At 44.2% G+C, this 19,229-nt stretch overlaps 1 protein-coding gene across 3 annotated transcripts in view; it reads right to left on the bottom strand.

Annotated features, from left to right (window-relative positions):
• Window positions 1-252: 252 nt before the first annotated feature.
• The window catches only part of LOC105205235 (protein deadpan), a 197,766-nt gene continuing 178,789 nt past the window's right edge, over window positions 253-19,229 (bottom strand). For all 3 annotated transcript variants that reach the window (XM_026133845.2, XM_026133847.2, XM_026133848.2), the window contains 2 exons: window positions 11,976-12,203; window positions 253-5,027 (listed from right to left, as the gene is read on the bottom strand). In XM_026133845.2, the coding sequence (XP_025989630.2) occupies window positions 3,993-5,027; window positions 11,976-12,203 (1,263 nt within the window). In that variant the 3' untranslated portion in view covers window positions 253-3,992. The remainder of the gene's footprint in view (window positions 5,028-11,975; window positions 12,204-19,229) is intronic.

Raw genomic sequence — 19,229 nt, 5'->3', positions numbered from 1 at the left:
AGACATACTTTTTTTTTACTTATATGTTTCATAGATGTATTAAAAATTATAATGCAAGTACTTACCTCAGACAACTCTTGATTGATATTCGATCGACGATCAGCCGATATCTATGCAGAATATAATCGGGATCGAAAGACAGAATTCCACTAGGGATTAAATCAAGATTCTTAGGAAGCTTAGGTATCGTTTTCTGTATTCGATTAGGCAGGAAATGATAATAAAATAAAAACATAGACGCAACGTCTCGCGTACAGTTCAATATACATGCCTATATTGATTGCGTGTCTAAGTACATCGAATAAGGAATTCGAATCCCAGGATATTTAGCAATTACAGACGTAAATTAGGTGGTGAGATGGTGATTTCTCGCTACGCCGGGTGCGACCGTGAGTCGCACCCCCCTCCGCAAAAGGAAACGCTCTCTATTCACGCAATACACGCACACAAACGCACCCTCTTTTTCCCTCGCCGTATACACCTAGATAACATCAAAATAAATCTATATCTCGCAAATAGCAATAATTCCGATCGAGAGGCTATGTACACGAATGGCGGACTAAAACGCACGCACTCACTCTCTCACTCTTTTTCTCGCACACTCGCTGCCCTTTCTCTCTCTCCCTCGCGCGCGCACACACGCATACATACACGCACGCACGCACGCGCGCGCTCTCTCTCTCTCTCTCTCTCTCTCTCTCTCCCCCTCCCTCGCACACACACACACACACACTCTGTCTCTCTCAATAATCGTAATCTATAGTTATTCCATTTACATACATACAGTTATTTTGCAGCACGTTTTTACGCGCAACTACATCAAAACGATTTCTTTTGTCGCTTGCATAATTACAAAGCTCGCGGGGACCGAGCGGCTCCGCCTGAGAGGCTGTCTCCTTAAGGGGAAAAGTCGTAGAAGTTTAGGCGCACCGTTTTTACAATTCTGTCACACACTCGCTCTATTTTGGCGTTTTTCGCAACCGCTCCTCGAGACACTTCTACGCTGCTGCGCATCGTCGCTCCTGTTCCATTCTGTTCGCGCAATCTGTCAATCTTCTTGGACGCAAGAGAGGCGCAGGCTAATTCGAATCGGAGCGATCCGATCGGTTAGACTCGATCGATTCAAAGAGAAACATACGCAAACATAACTGAAAAAATAAAGATCGAATACTTGACTGGCGAGATACAAAGACTGGAAGTAGCTTATTTTCGTGCGGAACGCGGATCCGTTTTTTTTTTTCAACCCGGGAGTCATCTGGGATGTCTTTTACATAAAATTATTAAAAGTTATATGCGGTTTTTCTTTCAATTATTTATCAAATTATAATATACAGAATTTATAATTTTTTGAAAACGTCAATTTCTTGAAAAAATTTACAAAAGTCTACTATAAGTAACAAATATTTTAAGATTTCATACACGATAAATGCTTTCTTCGATTTTTTAGAGAATTAAAAAAATTGTTTAATTTAATTAGTTTTTGCTTTAATTTTCATCTTTCTTCAGATATTAATTAGTTAAAAACTTCATTTTTTAGCAAAATAAAATATCTATTGTACGTAACAAACATTTTAAGACCTTATATATACACATAATAGAATCATTTTTTGTAAAAAAATTAATGTAATAAAAAATGGTCGGATTCAAGGATTCAATTTGGCATGAAATGCCTCTTATATACATGTACATATACCTCTATTAAATTAATCAATTAAATAAAATGAACAAATAATTAAATAAATAAATTAAACATAAATACATGAAATTGAAATTTATTTCATAATAGAATTATCAATTGACTAACGAATTTTGTTAATCACTTTGTTAGTCAATTGAATAGCGAATTTTGTTAATCACCTTGTTAATCAATTGAATAGCGAATTTTGTTCATCATTTTGTTAATCAATTGAATAACAAATTTTGTTAATCATTAGTAGACTACAAGAAATAAAACCCGAAAAAATCCCCCCCAAAAAAAATCCCACTGTACTGGGTTTTTTCAAACTCTGGTTGGACTCGATCGATTCAAAGAGAAACATACGCAAACATAAATGAAAAAGTGAAGATCGAATACTTGATTGGCGAGACACAAAGATTGAAAGTGGCTTATTTTCGTACGAAACGCAGCTCCGTTTTTTTTCCAATTCGGTAGAGTCACCTGGGGTGTTTTTTTACATCCCAGCAGCGGGAAAAAGCAGCTCAGTACAGCAGTTTTCATTCGTCGATGAAAAATCCGACCTACTTTTTCATTTCTCATTACTTTTTAAAAAAAATCTTAAAAAAAAATAAATTTAGACACATAGAATGATGATAATAATAATAATCTCAAATAAGTTATAGAACAGGCGATCGTTTACGTGAAAAAACTACACAGTTGAAAAATTTGTGTTAAACATTTAACATAAATCGTACATCCCAAACGGTCCACTCAAATTTTTGTGTTAATTTAACACAAGATGAATACGTCAAAAAATAATATATATATATATATATATATTATGTGAAAAATTAACACAAAAAATGTAACACTTCAGCAAAGTTGTCGAGTAAACAAAATTAAAATAGAGTCGTGAGAGATTTAATAACGCCTTCGCCTCTCTGAACGTTCTAAAAGTGGTGTGCGACAATCTCTGCGCGGTCTTCGAAATAAAAGGGGCTACACGGCACTTTATCTTTTTCGAGTTACGCCGCAAGATCATTAAAACGTAGTACGTTATGTCTCACCACGGTTTCGCTCGTTATACGTTCACCCCCCCCCCGTTGAATCGCCCATTCCGAAATCGTTTCGCCGCGATGCGAAAATCCCTCGCCGATGCTGCATCGTACGCCGTTATTCGAACGACGGCTTTCGGCGGAGAATAACGCCGGGTATTGCAGCGGATTTAAATGACACCACGCGGTGTGCTTTTGGACGCGATGCAAATTAAAGGCTTCATTAGCGCCGCAAGAAACGGCGGCGTACAGCGCGCTGACGTCACGCGCGCGCGGAGTTATTAGGCGAGAATGCGCATACGCCTTTTCCGTGTACTCATTTCCACAGCCGAGCGCAAACGGTACGACGGTGATAAAAACAAGAGAGGGCCCGGGGAGAAGGAGGAAGGAAAAAACTCAATCGTGGTTTTTCTCGACTTTCCGCCTCCAGCGCGAAAATCCAAAGATCGACAGAATAATGCGAGGGGAAGGTGTACGTAACACTTTCGACGCACGTAAAATTCATCGTCGCGTTGCAACTGCGTGAAATGGTAATTTCGAGTGCGTTTTCTCCCTCCCATTTCTCCTCCCCCCCCCCCTCTCCATTGTCAATTAACATTTCTCTCGATATTAACGACAATCGCGTTAATTTTCTGCGCCTGTGAAAATTCGCCGATTGCGCAGCCCCTCCGATTGCGGGTTGCATTATCGCGAAATTGTGTCATTGCCAACTCCCCCGTAATAACGTAAATAAATATCGCGCGTTAATTACTTTTGGCTTCGTGTACCGCCACTCTTTTGAGAATTATATTACGCTAATTGAGGAGCGCTTTTCGAAATGCACGCGCTATTTTCACCCAGGAGCGTATTTTTGAAATAGAACGTGCCACGGTGTTCTTTCTTTTTTTTTTTGTAACCTGCACTGAAATAAATGTGATGATTTTTTTTACAGCTTCAGCTGCTTCAGTTAATTAGTCAAAAAAATATTATCGATAGATCGCTCGTATGTAGACTTGAAAAAAGTTCAAAGAACGCACCTTAAAAATAATCTAAAATCTACGATAATTTTGTTTTTGTTCAAAGTAATTCTCATTGTGTGATTAACGTCAATTTTGCCGAGACCTATCATCCAGGTGCATGCCAAGGTGCACACGACCTGATCGCAGCTATATGTAAGGAAGATTTCCTAGAGCAATAGACGACGATCGCAGCTGCGCATCGATGCGGACTTCCGGTTTCGCATGCGCGCTTCGCAAAGGTACACTTCTATTTACAAAGATAAGACAAGGAGCCTCGGATCTTTACCATGGTCTCCACATACCCTCCTCATCCTTGACCGGTTGCTGGCCCACTGGCGACGGAGAGGGCATGCCGACGGCGACCTCGCTGTCCGGGTGACTAGACGGTCTATCCTCGTGGACGATGGGACCGCCGGTCTCGATCGGTAGACGGGTCTGCAGTTGCTGCTGCTGCTGCTGTTGCTGCTGCTGCTGCTGCTGTTGCCGCAGATGATGGTGATCGACGCCGGAATGCGTCGAGTTTCTCGAGCTGGCGGTCTTCATCTTCTTGGACGTGGTGGTGAAGTCGAGCGGCTGCTCCGGCTGCTCCATTCGTGGGCTCTTGCTAGGCTTGAGGCCGCCAGTGGGATCCTGCCATTCCTGGCCGAGGTCCTCGTGCGGTCGCTTCACCAGCTTATCGGTGGCCTTGAGCAGCGACATGTTGGTCGCCGCCCAAATCGCCGTTGGCGGATTGGGCCCGATGCTGATGCCGTTCGCCGCGGCCGCCGCCGCCAGTTGCACGTAGTGGCTCGGTAGCAGGAAGACCACTTGGCCGTCCGGCAATCGGGAGGGTATCACTTGCACCACGGAGAGCATGTTGGGATTCTGCTGCGACGTGGAGGCCTGATCAACCGGCAGATTCGACGGATGATGCGGATGATGCGGGTCCAACGTCGCCGGGTTCACCTGGCTGAAGGCGGAGGTCGGCCGGCTGCTGTTGTTGTTCTCGTCGCCGGCTGTGTTGCTGCTGTCGGGTCGTGCCGCCTCCACCATCTCCGGGATCTCCGACTTGATCAGGCCAGCCGGAGTGAGCGCGGCGCTGCAATGCGGCCCGACCGTCACGTGGTGATCCAGCGGCCCCGGGCTCGTCGTCCCCGCCACGCGATCCGTCACGCTACCGGGACTGCTGCCCAGGCCGCTGTCCGGTCGCGACCCCAGGTCCAGATCTAGTTCCGATACGCAGCTATCGAGATGGCGAAGCAGTCGCTGCTTCACCGCCGGGTCCATCGGCGTGGTGTTGCCCGTGATGATGTCCGGCGCATCGAGATAGCGGCTCACCTGAAGCACGACAATGAGAAACGTGCGACGTTAAGTGCTGGTCTTTCGACGAACGAGAGGAGAGATCGAGTCATAGCGGCGGAAAGCACGCGGTGCGGTCTGAGAGCTCTCGTGCGGATGAATCATCCGCCGCGATCCTTGAATTTCATGCAACCGCGCGAGATATTGACGTTAAAATAGGAGCTCGCGTAGTTCGGAAAAGACCGAGAACTTGCCGCCGCGAGCGACAGCCAATCTGCGTCCTGGCGAACGCAGTTCCGCGCGGGCGGTGGGTGGGGGCGATTTTTGCGAACGCGGTAGCGCCAGCGATAAACAAACATTCGCGCGAGCCAACGCCAGCGGAAAATATATTGCGCGCTGGAAATTCCGTTCTCCCGACCACGGCTGCGGTATCGCGCGTCAGTCATTATCGATCGCAGGCGTAATTGAATATTTCGCTCTTTAATCCGCAGTACGGTCGAGTAACGGCGCCGCGTGATTATTTGTTGCCCGGCACCCGCCTCTCCATCCCTCCCCCCATCAGGCTGCACGACCCGGACGGGCCCCCCTACGGCCTGTAATTTATTTCGTACGTGCCGGCGATAACAACCGGCGCGATAAAACGCTCTTTAACCCGTTGGCCGGGCGGAACTGCGACGACGCAACTGCGAACTTTTCGTGGCCGGTATTATCGCCGTGAATCACTAATTAACGCGCGCTTAGAGCGGCCCGCTGATTAACGCGGCGCGCGGCGCGCGGAAGGCAATCGGGGCGGGATTTTATAATAATGTGCCCCCGGTGGTTCGATATTTCGCGATAATTAAAGAGAAAGATTGAATTGCGCATTAGACACAAATTCCCCGCAAGAATTTGAGGTAGCACGTGCACGGGGGAGGATTTTCCGTTACATTCTACCGCAAAATTCGCTACAAATTTCATCATGTGTGATGAAGACTCTATTTTGGCAACCTATCAAATATTACAGTCACGATAGGAATTTTTTAAATGCGTAAAAGATTTTTACATTTTAACTGCTTTAAAAAAGTTACCAGCATTGTAAAATATTCCAAGGTAGAATTTGTCAATTTAATACATTTTTTTTTATATAATAGGATTCGAACTCGAGATTTTTCTGAATCATGAATCTTTTACTACGCCATTTTTTCAGTTGATAAATGCATCATGTACAGTCTATTTATGATATAAACAGCGTGCCAATCAATTATCAAAATGCTCCATTGTAAAATTTATGTAAGATATCGTTTGTTTGGTATTTACCTATTTCATTTAAAATAATAAAAAATTACAATATTTTAATCATTGCATTCAAAATATTTTAAAATCATTGAAATTCAATTGAAAAACAAATTATTAAGTGTACAGTTTTTAATAAAAATAATCATATTTTGTTACAAAAATATATATAAAATATGTGTAGTAAATATTAATCGGAAAAAAAATCACATAAAATTCTTCAAAATACAATGTTGCCCCACGATTACTACACTCAGAGAAAAGTTTAAATTCATGAAATCTTGAGCTTGGTTTTTTTAAACTGGAGAGAAAAAATATCTTTGAAGAAAATATTTATTTGGTTTCAAGAAACGACGTTGTTGGCCTTTTTTGAAGTAAATTATTCATTTAATTTAAACAAATAATTTTTTAATTCAAAGAAAGTACTGACAGAAATGTAAGAAATAATTTGGTTGTTCCGATTTTGAAAAGTTAAAAATATACTTTTTTCATTTAAAGAAAAAAAAAAGATTTGCATTGCAGATTGCGTTGAGCCAAACTATTTCTTTAATTCTAGTAAAAGGCATAATCAAAAAATTTCTTCAAATCAAAGAAAAGTTCTTGTTTAACTGTATGGCAATGTATGAATTTCTTTGGTTCAAACAACTTCTTTTAACAAACTTTTTTCTGGACGTATTTTGGAAGAGGTTTAAAAGTAAATATGATGACAAAAATTCAAGAGCGTATCTTCGCATTTTTATTGCGGAAGTCAGGAAAAAATTTGCGAAGAGTTGCACCTGCATTAAAAAAAAAAACGTGGGAAATTATATCCGCGAAAATTATATCGCGCGCTTAATCGATGGCGTATACGTGCGCGCGAAAAATCGCGACGGTGTAGTGTCGTTGAAAAAAAAAGTCAGTAGCGCGCGACCGCTGGCGACACGAGCCCGGCGGTAGACCGGAAGAGGGCCGAATTGCGAGTGGAAGCGGCGGCGATTCGGGCGGAAGCGGCGCGATTGATCTCTAATCGCATAGCGTATCGCGCGCTATATTTCACGCGGAGGCGCGGCGGGGCGAGGGGCGTGCATCGAGCGCGCAGCGAGCACGCTGGCTCGCCGGCGAAACTATCGTCCGCCCGTGCGGCGGACAACAGTTTCGCGGCGAGCCGCGAACGCGCGAGAGAGCTTTTATGGGTCGCTGCTTCAAAATAAAGCAACCGAATCCTCCGCCTGCTGCCGCCGATGCCGTCGACGCCACACGCTGGAGGGGGAGAGAGAGAGAGAGACCGACGGCTTCGGGTGCGCGGAAAGATCGCCTATCGGATAGATATCCGCGAATGTGGGTTAATCGCGTGCGTCAGTAATTAGGAGAAACGGAATTTGCATTTTCGATCCTACGCACGTGGATGTTTCTAAAAAATTTATAAATTAATTTAATATATAATAGAGAGAAAGAGAGAGAGAGAGAGAAAGAGAATAAATTAATAACGATCGATACTCTTTAACATACACGAGCGTATTTTAAGATTCGCCTCCTTTTCATAAAATATCTGTGTTTCACGTAAGAGAAAACCTCTCTATGCGTAGGTGGTTTTTGACCTGGTTTTCTTGCAACGTGTTTCTCTCCCTCTCAAAGTGCATCGCGTCGTTCCTCTATCCCAGGAATATATACATATACGATCCCTCGGATCCCCTCGACAAATTCGTAGTTGAGTCTGTCTCAAAGAAAATTCAACGACAGGTCATCAAGCGTCTGACTAACTTGGCTTAAAATTCCAGACAGATTCCGTTAGCGAAGAAACCGATTCGGGCGGTTCGTTACGACTGCACTTGCGCTAAAGAATTTCTCGGAAACCCCGTTAAATCTTCATGCGCTACCAATCTCCCTGCGTTTCCGGGAAATGCCGATATTTCGAGATTTCGCCGCGCCCGTTTCCCGTTTTACTCCTCGACATTGAGAAGGAAGGTACGAACGGCGGATAATGCGTTTTGTGGTCGCAGAGACGAGCAGAGATGCGCGATACTTTAGACGGACGAGATCCCGAAGGAAAGATAGAAAGGACCGCGGAGCAATGGCAGGACATGTCGTCTTGGTCGACCGCTGATTTTATAAGACCATAAAGTTTGCCCCGTAGGGATTCTCGCTTCTTCTTTCGTTCTTTCCTTCCTACCTCGCTTCGTACATATATCACGCGCCATAACTTTGCCCGCTCAACTTGTCATCCGAAATTTTAGGCACACTCTCCCACTCACCTTTCCCCTCCCTCCCCCTTCTCTTTCCGAAACAAAAGTGTTGTGAAATTTGATTCGCTTCACAGATTGAGAACGTTTCTACAATTGAAATTAAAAGATTTTACATTCTGAGAGAAAAGTTTTCCAACGCGGAAATTGGTGACTCGATTAAGATTTGTTTTTTCGCATGTCGATTGTTAATGAACAAAAGTATGGAAAAAAAGAACATTTTGAAAATATCGTTCATTTTCAAAGTGTTAAATAAAATGAAATCAAAAAAATATTAAAATAAAACTAAATAATATTTGACAATAATTAGCACGAGTTAAAGAAAAAAAATATCGGATAATAAAACAATATCTTCGAGAATTACAATTTTTTAACACTATTATTATCAAAATAATCAATTGTGCTTTCTAGAGGACTATAATATTAAAATTAAAATATAAAAAATTTTTTCTTTGCTAAAATTCAAGATCAATAAATTCTTTAAAGGAGAATTAAATACATAAGCAAGCATACCATTTCTTGCTTGTGTATTATGTGAAACAATGATAATGTTAAATATATTAGTTTTAATTTGATATTAATGTTCGATACTGTTTTCCTTCTATGCGAAAAAAGCACAATAAATGAATATAATTCTTTATACATTGATTCTCGCTCTGTATTAAATCATATTTATTTCTTTGCCGATGCGCAAGAGCTGATCGAAAAATTCCGAGACTCTCGATCGTTCTAAACTTGATGGTGGCGATGACACTGGAAGAACTACTTTCGTGTATCAATAATATATCGTATCCACTTTTTACGATGTTCCAAAACGATCGGGAAACGTACAGTTGCGAATTTTGCGACATCCTCTTTAAGGGAAACGGCCGCAAGTTTCTTCTCTTTATCAATGAAAGATTCTCTTCCACGCAAGTGGAAGTTTTTTTTTATGATTAAGAAGCGATCAAGAATGACAACCGACCAAGAATGAGAACCGTAAGAGTGTCCGACGTTGCCACTGCGATTTGTTCTATTGTCCCAAGAATGGAAAGTACTACGGCCGCCTCCTTAAAGAGGATGTCACGGAATTCGCGCTGTACGTTTTTGAGCTGCCGGAGCTCTGTCGCCCGTCCGTCGCGTACGACGGAGAGATTCGGCGTTTCGAAATTAATCTTTTAATCACCCTTCCCAGATTCGAGGTGAAACTCCGATAGCGCGCCTTTATCGCAGCACACAGTTAAAGAAACACCTTGCCCGTGCCACGTTTTAGAGCGTATATATGTATATCAAATTATAGAGCCTGAGAACGCTGACACACCGCTGGTCCGCATCTTCTCGCGTGCACGCGGAAGACCTTGGCCTTGAAGGTGGCCGTCATCGTTGAATCGCGTTGCGCAATTGCGCGCGGAACATGTGCATGCAATTTCAAAGCTTTTCAATCGGTACTCGTGCACATGCGTATCCGTACACATATATCTGCATAGTACACACATCGCGCGTATTTGCTCGATAATTATACGCGTATGACAAAACGATGGCGAATTCGACAAAAGTTGCGATAAAATGTGAGAAAAGCAATTTCGTAAGAATTACGTAAGGCTGCTTTATTACAGTGATCACTCTTCGACGTGAGTCCGCGGAAGATTAAAACACTCTCGCCGCCACCGCGAGTGTACGTCCCGCTCGCGTATGTGATTTTTCAACGATAGCAATAAGTCTTCCCAATTGGTTCTTCCCTTATCTTTATGACGCAGGGCACAGTTGCTGCGCTTCCGAGCACGTGCGCCCCGTGTGGGCGCTACATCTTTCGAACGGCGGGCATCCTAGCGCCGGCAAGTCGGCGACTTTATCGGCGAGGCGTTCTGATAAGGCGGTCGCGCGACAGGTATAGCGCACACGCGTCGGGCTTTGTGTCGTGACAAGTGTGCTTTGTCGATGCGATCGAGCGGGCCGACAATCGACTAGACGCCCGCCTAGAGCTTCGCGGCACGCTTGTCGTGCCGCGCCGTCGTACCGATGAAGATACACGACGGAAATGCCGCGGTATCGCGTCGCGTAGGCTCGAAGTTGCTCGAAAAAAAAAGTCCGCCTCGAGTCAAGTTTTCTGGACGGCAAAATTGTTGCATCCAGTCTGCGATTAAACGCGCAACTGTTAAAGAAAATCTTTAATTGGAAAGATATAAGGAATTATATAACGTGGCTTATTAATAATAAAACGTTGCAAATCTGATAAATAGATATTACAATAGAAAAAAGTTAATGCAATTCATATTATAAGCAAAAATATAAAATCTTGAAAGGATTTGATAATCTTAAAGACATAATTTTTGCTTACATGAAAAAACAAATTTGTTTACGTTTATGTCTGCTTAAGATTAGAAATTCTTTCAACATTTTATATATGAAACAATAAATTATTGATTTGATTGTTGACTAATTTTTTTTCTGTGTAACTGTTTATAAAAAATCGTAACTCTCCTTCACATCTTCAGCCTACGATAAAGTCCTTAAATTTCCTTATACAATTGTTTGTAAATTCTTGCGTTTCTTTAAACTTTAATGTGCTTTTTTTCATATTCTCTAAAAAAAAAATTATTGCAATACTGTACAATAATTCTTAAATTATAATTACAAGACAGGATATCGTATCAAATTGAGTCACAGTTAACGAAATACGTCAATGTATACCTGTGCAGAGATTGATTTCGATCGCAATTCCGGCCACTCTGCGCCGAGTCTTCGCGCGCAGAAACCGAAAACTAAAGAGCCTTCGCCTCCGCTTCCCCCGGATCGAGCGACGACTACCTGACTCGACCAGAGATCCGACCGCAAGGTTCATCCGGCAAATTCTGCGCGACGGCATTTAGAGGGTGTCCGCTTTCAACGAGTTTCCCCTCGTTTCGCGACTGGACGTTCCTTAACGAACGAACGATTGAGCTTCACGGAGTCACGCGAGATTCCCCGAGGACAAACCCGATACGTTAGATACCTATCGCCGTCCGAGCAGAAAGAGGTGGGAGGGAGGGTGGTTTCGGGCGGGTTCTTCTTCCACCGCGTACAATCCCTCCTTCCCCATCCCCTTCCGCCGTGTAACACGAACCAGTTCCGCCGAGTTCTCCGATTACACGCTCCCCGGACGCGCTGGAATTTTTTCACCACCCTCCCGCTCCTGCTCTCCATCCCGCCCGCGTCCCTTCCTCGTGCTACCCCGTGACGAAACGTGCCGAGTATAATGGTAAACGTGACGCAAAACTCGCGTTTTTCCGCATCGCCTTTTTGTTCTCACCGACGGACGGTGAGTCCCCTCTTTGTTCTCGGAAATACGGAGATATCGATCAGGATTTTCGAGGGGAAAAGATGTTTTCTTTTAAGGCAGATATTCTGTTTCGTATCGTAAAAAAAAACTAAAATTTCAGATAAACCGTAAAAGTTACAACATTTTTCCCATTCGCGTGAATTATTAAATGTACATGACATTACATTGCGCTCTCGTTAAAATTAAAAGTGCTCTTACCTCTCTGGAGCAGTCCTGGTATCCCGCCTTGTACCTGGACAGGCCGGGCTGAGCGAGCGATCTCTGTCGCTGCAGATGCCTGACCGTAAGTTCCAAAATATCAGCTTTCTCGAGCTTGCTGTGCTTGGTGTTCTCCAGGCGAGCGCTGTCGAGAATGAGCGCCTTCAGCGCCGCCAAGGACTGATTGATCCTCGCTCGTCGTCGTTTTTCCATTAGTGGTTTGTTAGCCTGGAAAACAGAAGGCAAAAAAAAAAACGGTATTTAATACGTCCGTCGACAACGTGACCTGTAATTCTCAGATAAGAACACAATTATCCGTCTTTGGTATTCGCATAATCCAAAGCGCGCGTTGCTATTACCGATAACTAGAGACAGTAGTGCTGAGGTTTCTTTACGTCGGAATGGAAGAAAAAAAAATGGTAATAATTTGAAATAGCTTTCGTCCGAGTTCCTAGCATGAACCGTTCGCGGCTTAACGACAGTAGGTCAACGTGTTGCCTAGATGCAACACGCTCTTCCATCCCAGTCGGAGTACTATTTCTTTTTTTTTTGTGCGCGCTTCGCGGAAGAGGTGATTTACGAGGAGCCGCCGGCGATGAGCGTGACGAGCGAGCGAGCGAGCGAAACAACGGCGAGAATGACACGGAGCATCCGGGAGGGGGAAGAGAGAGAGAGAGAGAGAGATGCAAACGCGTTTGTGCCGAGTCCAGACAAAACTATCGGGAGTATCCACCTATTTCACGTGCTTCCGTGTCTCTCTTTTTTTCCGAGCTAGATATCTCCCTCCCGGGGTAAACGCGGTGCCTGGGTGGTCTAGGACAATTTTACGAGGGCATTACCGGTTCCAGATTGATCGTAAGCAGGTTTAAAGTCTCGATAAGGTCCGAGTTGGATGGGATTGGCTCTTCTCGTTTTCTTCCTTCGCTTCTTCAGTCGATTTCCATCCCATCCGGCACGCGATACCGCTGCCCTTTCGCGTTCGCCTCGTTTCCATTTCAGTCTCAGAAAAGTTCAAACGTTGCTGCTGCCGCTGCAGCAGCCGGCTCGCGTCGCGCATCGCCGTGACTGAAATACCGAAGTTCTTCCCGCTATGGGAAACGGGAGGTTCGGCTTCCCGCAAGCCAGTACCTTTACGAACGTTCCGAATAATCTTTCATTTTTTTGTGGCTCTCGGCTGACTGGCTGGCAGTGTGCCGACGTCGCGCACACCAAGACACGTCGTGGAGGAGGCAGACGCGATCTCCGGGACAAGAGTTGCAGATGAGCTGAATAAAGTGGATCGAAAAATGGATGACGGAGGCGTGCGGAGACGCACCCCCCGGGTGTGTCGGCAGCTCACGTCAGCGGCAAATTTATTTCTCGCGCAGGTGCCACGCGATAGTTTCGCCGGATGCGTTAATCGTTAATCCATCGTGGCGTGGAGAGAGAGAGAGAGAGAGAGAGAGAGAGAAGGTGGAGGAGGAGGAGGAGGAGAAGACAGGAACGGCGATCGCAGAGGGACGTTTGGAAGAGAGGCAGGGAGACGAAGGATCGCCAGCGGAGACACAAAAAGCAGCGCCGACGTTCCACGTGGAAAGAGGATAGCGTGCGAAATGGCGAGGCCGAACCGGCAAAGGCACGTCCGCCGCCGCCGTCGCCGAGGCGGGAGACGACAGATATTCACGGCGCGTGAGAGAAGATCGTTGGGGAGAGAGAGAAAGAGAGACGGCGGAGCGAGAACGGATGAAAAGGAGACGGCGGGTATCCCCGTGAGAGATGAAGGTGGTGAGCGCTACGGAGCGCCACAAAGGGGGAGAAAGAGAGAGGAGGAGAGAAACAGCGACAGATACGAGCGGACGAGAGAGCGACGGAGAGAAGAGACGGAGATCGCGAGCAGAAGCGACGTGCGGAACGACGAAGACGGGCAAAGTCGGCTCTAACGAGAAAGGGGGGACGGAGGGAGGAGGGCGGGAATTGCGACTACCGCGCGAGAGTAACGGAGAGGCGGTGTGAAGGCTGAGAGGCGAGGGACGCGTGCGGAGCGAGCGGTGCACCGCAAGATACGCGACGACGACGACGACGACGACGTCGAGGGCGACGAGGAGTGGAGTCGTGAAGAGGAGGCGGGACGTCGGACGATCAGGGGGGAAGAAGAGGCGAAGTCGGCGCGCGGTGCGTTCACACGGGAGCGCCGCGACGGGTAAACAAACGAGCGAGCCGCCGCGCGGTCATGCGTATTCGTGTGCGTATACGTGTATCCGTAAGTTACGTACGCGCGGGTATGTGCATGCGCGCGCGTGCACGCGCGTGTCATCGCCGCCGACGCGGCGCGGCGCGGCACTCTTGCTCCATCGCGTCGCGTCCTTCTATTATTACGAGAGAGGAGCGCATGAAGGGCAGCGACGGAAGGAGGGTGAGACGCGCGTTGTCGACGGTGGACTCTCTCGCTCGCTCTTCCACGTGTGCACGTGTGCGTGCGTGCGTGCGTGCGTGCGTGCGTGCGTGCGTGCGTGCGTGCGTGCGTGCGTGCCCGCTTGCCTGCCTGCGGGTGAAGCGGGAGAGGAATTTTGTAATAGAGGCGTTTAAATTACGCCTCGGCGATTCGGAGGCTGAAACTGGGTTAGTCGTGGACCATTTGTTCTCTCTTCCTTTTCCTTTCGCTTCGATTCCATTCCTTGAAACGAAAGTTAAATGACGCTCGAAGGATCTAAAGAGGTGTCGACCGTCCGTCGACGCTCGCGGCTTTCTCTCGTTAAGGATGATTTGGCTACACAATACGAACTAAAAGTTATCGAAATTTTAAAGACTGAAGGCTTATCCTCAAAGTTTATTCTTTTTTTCCTAATTGGCAAAAAAAAATTTGATCGCGAATGCCCGAATTTTTAGCCTGAAACTAGCTGCAAAGAAGAAAACAATGAAAAATTCGATTCATAATGGTTTTTGTAGCGAAAATTACTATATTTTGTTTTAAATAAAGAACTTTTAAACGAGTTAATCTAAATAAATTTTTGCATGAATATTTATTAGAGTTTTATTAGTATATGTATAAAAATTTTGATTTAATTGATAATGCTACTTTCCTATCAATTTGCAAATAAGTACTGCGAAACGCGATTTTACATAAGAATCAAAAGTAAAATTAAGTAACTTTCAAATCAACGAGTAAACTCTGCTCAAATTTTACACAGATATACTCTAACGTAATACCGGAATATTCTATGAAATTTTTATATTTATGGTAATGTTTTGAGATGTGATTTATACATCTTAAAATTTTCGCTAATAAGAGACCAACGAATATTTTGTAACATTTTTGAATTTCGCCTTCTTCGCTTTCGTCTCATGTTTTATAATTATTGCTCGTCGCCGATTTTTCCTTCAAAGAGAAAGATTCTTTCGCGAGATTTCAGTCCCACTCACCGCTCCTCCGAAAAGCTTTACCGAAAAAAAATTGTAGCTCCCAGGATAATTCCGCGACCGTATCTGTGGCTTTCTTTCAGCAGACGTGACTTAGAAAGATAGACGCTGCGCGCGCTCGCGCTCGCGCGCGGAAAAAGAGAAGGGAGATAAAGGGGACAAGCGGCGTGACGCGTGACTTTGACGGTGCCGCCGATTAGCGCGTTACGCGCGATAAATCACATTCTCGTTGTTTGCGACTCCGCGTCACGTACGGCGACGGCATTGTGAATCAGCACCGACGTGCAAACCTCGCGACTCGCCGGAATTTTTTTTCTCTCTGCAGCCAAACTGTTTTAACAACAGTCATCGCTAATAATGGGTCGGTCACGGTCATTTTTTCGATGCATTGTGTACATCGAAGGTAAGGCTGCAACGATCCGTACACGCTTCGGAGATATGTAAATCTTTAAGAAAATGCATGGACTTATTATCGTGTATTGTATCTTCATGTGTAACACGTGAGGAATTAACGGCGTAATCATTAATAGGAAAAATTTGTGCCAAAACCGCCAGAGAATATCGAAGCTACATAAGTGTAATGATCTTACTGTAATAATTAAAAATGCAGTTTTGTTTCTCTTTTTCATTAGACACATAGATGTTTCATAAACAGAGCTGGCGAAATATATCATTAAAGTATTTAAAATACACAATATTTTTATGTACTCCATTGAAATACAAAATACAAATTATATTTCAAATACGCCCAGCCCTGTTCATGAAGAGCATTAAGTTTATGATTAAACTTTTTGGACTAGTTCCTACAATGAAAAAAATTTAGCAATAGTTAGCAACTGAATGAAATAATGTCAATGAAATATTTCGTTAATAATATGACGAAGAACAATTTTACTCTTTTCTAAATATTTCGTAAGTATTATCGAACGGTTGACTACATTAATATGTTTGACACTACTTATTAAGAACTTAGAAAAGTAAAATTATTTTTGGTTATATTAATAAAATATATTTAATTAGCACTATTTTAGTCAACATTTGCTAGCTATCCAAATAGCTCTCTTTCCGGTGTTAAAGGTGTGGTGAAAATGAATTTTCAAGAAAATTCTCAGTAGTAAGCTCGAGTCGCTTCCGTATAATTCTGGAGACGTGATATCACAAGTTCGTCCGCTGCATTGTCATATTCGGGCACGTCGCGTCGTCGCCTTCGCCTCGCGCATGATAAATCGATTAAAATGTGTGAACTAACGAGCGACAGGTAATTAAGCCGGGCATAACGTTGATCTGTTAAGTGCCATCAATTAAATCGTTGCCCGACGACGATCGGCGGCATCCACCGCGTTTCCCTCCTTTCTCTCTCGTTCCTTTTCTCTTTCGTCCCTCTTCTCCCGCCCCACCAGTTTCGAAATCCGACGCGAGGCTTCATCGGCTCTTACTAGATCAAAGTCCTTTTGAAATTCCTGAAACCACCATTCCGATTCCGCGGCGGAAGACATGATAATTCGATCACGCGATAGAAAATGAAATTGTGAATTTCTTATCACGCGAAAAGGTTTTTACATAAAGATGGGAAATTCTCTCACGTTTATGTAGATAGCCATTGTTTGTTTAATCCGCGGATCTCGCGCTTTGATTTATCTGGCGCTGCGACCGTAATGCCTTTAAGTAGACATAGTTCGATTATAAGATACAAAAGTATTAGTGAAATTTTTTGCATTTTTATTTACAGTATCACTATCCATTATGCTAATTGTCTTGCTTGCTCCGGTTGTTTACCAGACTACGTGAATGAGCGAAGGGAAATTGGGTCTCCGACACGAGAAAGATAACCGCGTGAAAGTAGGGCGGAAAGTTAACATTTAAATCTTATAATTTTTATTACTATGCACCATTGGTGGGTGAAGTAAAGATGGAACGAATTAAGAACGTGCGGAGAAGCCCGAATGACTGTTCAGAGTTAATGAGAATGTAAAGATATTTTGTAAGCAAAAATTAATATAAAAATCTACCTGTAAGAGTAACATAAATATCATTGATCGCCGATCTATACGTATTTGTACTCGTCATCATTATCACTTTTTTCTCTTTACTTGCAATTTTCATTCTCTTCGATCTACATTTGTTTCTAATACTTGCATGTATTTGTATTTTCTTTTGTTTTTTTTATTTTATATTTTATTATTCTTTCTTCTATTTTTTGTACTGGCACTTTTTAATATGTTAGCATTTAGTTTCAATCTTATAATTAATTCTTTTTGTTCGTTTAATTTGTATGCGCGTTGTTGTAGCGCTTGAGAGGATATCCTAAGACGCTGTAGAAAGAAAGAAATTTATGCGACTCGTTTTTTTTTATTAAAATGTTTTCTGTTCGAAACAGATGGATTCAGAATTTTTTCAGATTGCGAAAATTTCGCACTTGAAATTCTCGCGGTGTCAAGTACGTATTCGCGACGCGCGTGTCTTCCGCGCGTGTCTTCCGCCGCGAATCCACTACGCTAATAAAGACGAGTGGCACGAAGTTACGCCCTTTCGTCACCGCGGAAACTTTCCTAATAGGAGACCGTGCCGCCGCTCGAGGCGCGCTCGAGCGAACGTACTCTCACACGCAACGTGGATCACCTTAAAAGGGCACCTAGCCGCATTTGACGCACGCGTGCACCGCGGCATCACGCGCGAGTACTCTCGGTACTCGGAATTTCGCGGAGCAAGCGTGTCTCGGCGCGACACGCGAGGCCGCGTTAATCCTCGATTATTTTTAACAAAGAACTTCTTTTTTGGTGAACATACATATATATTTCTTTTTCGTTCAATTTTTTGTTTTTTTTTTATAAAGAGCGTAAGTATTAAATTATCTGAATGTTACGTCGTTACAGATGAAAAATTCTAGACGTGCGAGTTCGTCTTAGAAGCGTAGTCTTTAGATCACGCGTGATGCCTGCACGTTTTAAACCGGCGAATTAACTGGCTAAACCGAATTACGGCTTTTTGAACGACGCCGACGACCACGCGGGCGGGGGCGTCCGGACGATCTGTATGATAACCGCTCGTAAATACGTCCAATTACTGCAAATTGGCGTCACAAGGCTCTGACACGCACTGTTCGTGCCGCGATGTGCCCTTGCGACCCGCTGCGTTTTGCCGCACGGCAAGGAGAAGTAAGGAAATACATGTGACACGCGCTCCGAGTAACATACGATTACAATTTCGCCGTATAATGGGAATTCGAGACGAATCGATGGAACACTGTCTCTTTTAGATTCGTCCCCTCGGCGTAGATAATATTACATAGAGAATTGTGTCTATTAAATACGACGACGATACGCGATCTGTTCTAAAAAAAAAAACGAAGTATTGATAGTTTATCTTTCCTGACGATATATTTTAATCTCGCGCCCGCGTTGGCACGCGTATCTCACGCGATTAATGGCTCAACGGTTCGTGTGTGTACCGCGTTTCGCTGCGATTTTAACGGCGCGTCCACGTGGAGAACGATATCCGTTTTATGCCTCGTATCTATCGCCACCGCTGTCGCGCGTCGTTTTTTTGTTTCGCTTTTTTTTACGATCCGGAAATGGACGAAGGTCGGTTCGAAATCCGCGATCTCGCGGAATCTGCCATCTGTTGTTGCGAAACTGACCCAGTTCGCGGAGATTAGAGAGAAGATACAGGGTTGAAAGTAACGGCGAGCGGCTGTCGCCCCTTTTTTGCAGCGAGCGTTTAATCACAAACTTTTCCTAAAGTCACGCTGAACGCCGCGACTTATGATCTGCCAAGATCGCAACTTTATCTCTACCTTTGCATTCTTTCAATTCGATGTAAAGTCAAATCTTGGAAATATAATTAGTGATTTCGAATTAT

Source organism: Solenopsis invicta, chromosome 3 (genome assembly GCF_016802725.1).
Source record: "Solenopsis invicta isolate M01_SB chromosome 3, UNIL_Sinv_3.0, whole genome shotgun sequence".
NCBI lineage: Eukaryota > Metazoa > Arthropoda > Insecta > Hymenoptera > Formicidae > Solenopsis > Solenopsis invicta.
The sequence above is the reverse complement of the archived record's forward strand: the minus strand, read 5'-3'. Positions and strand labels throughout refer to the sequence as shown.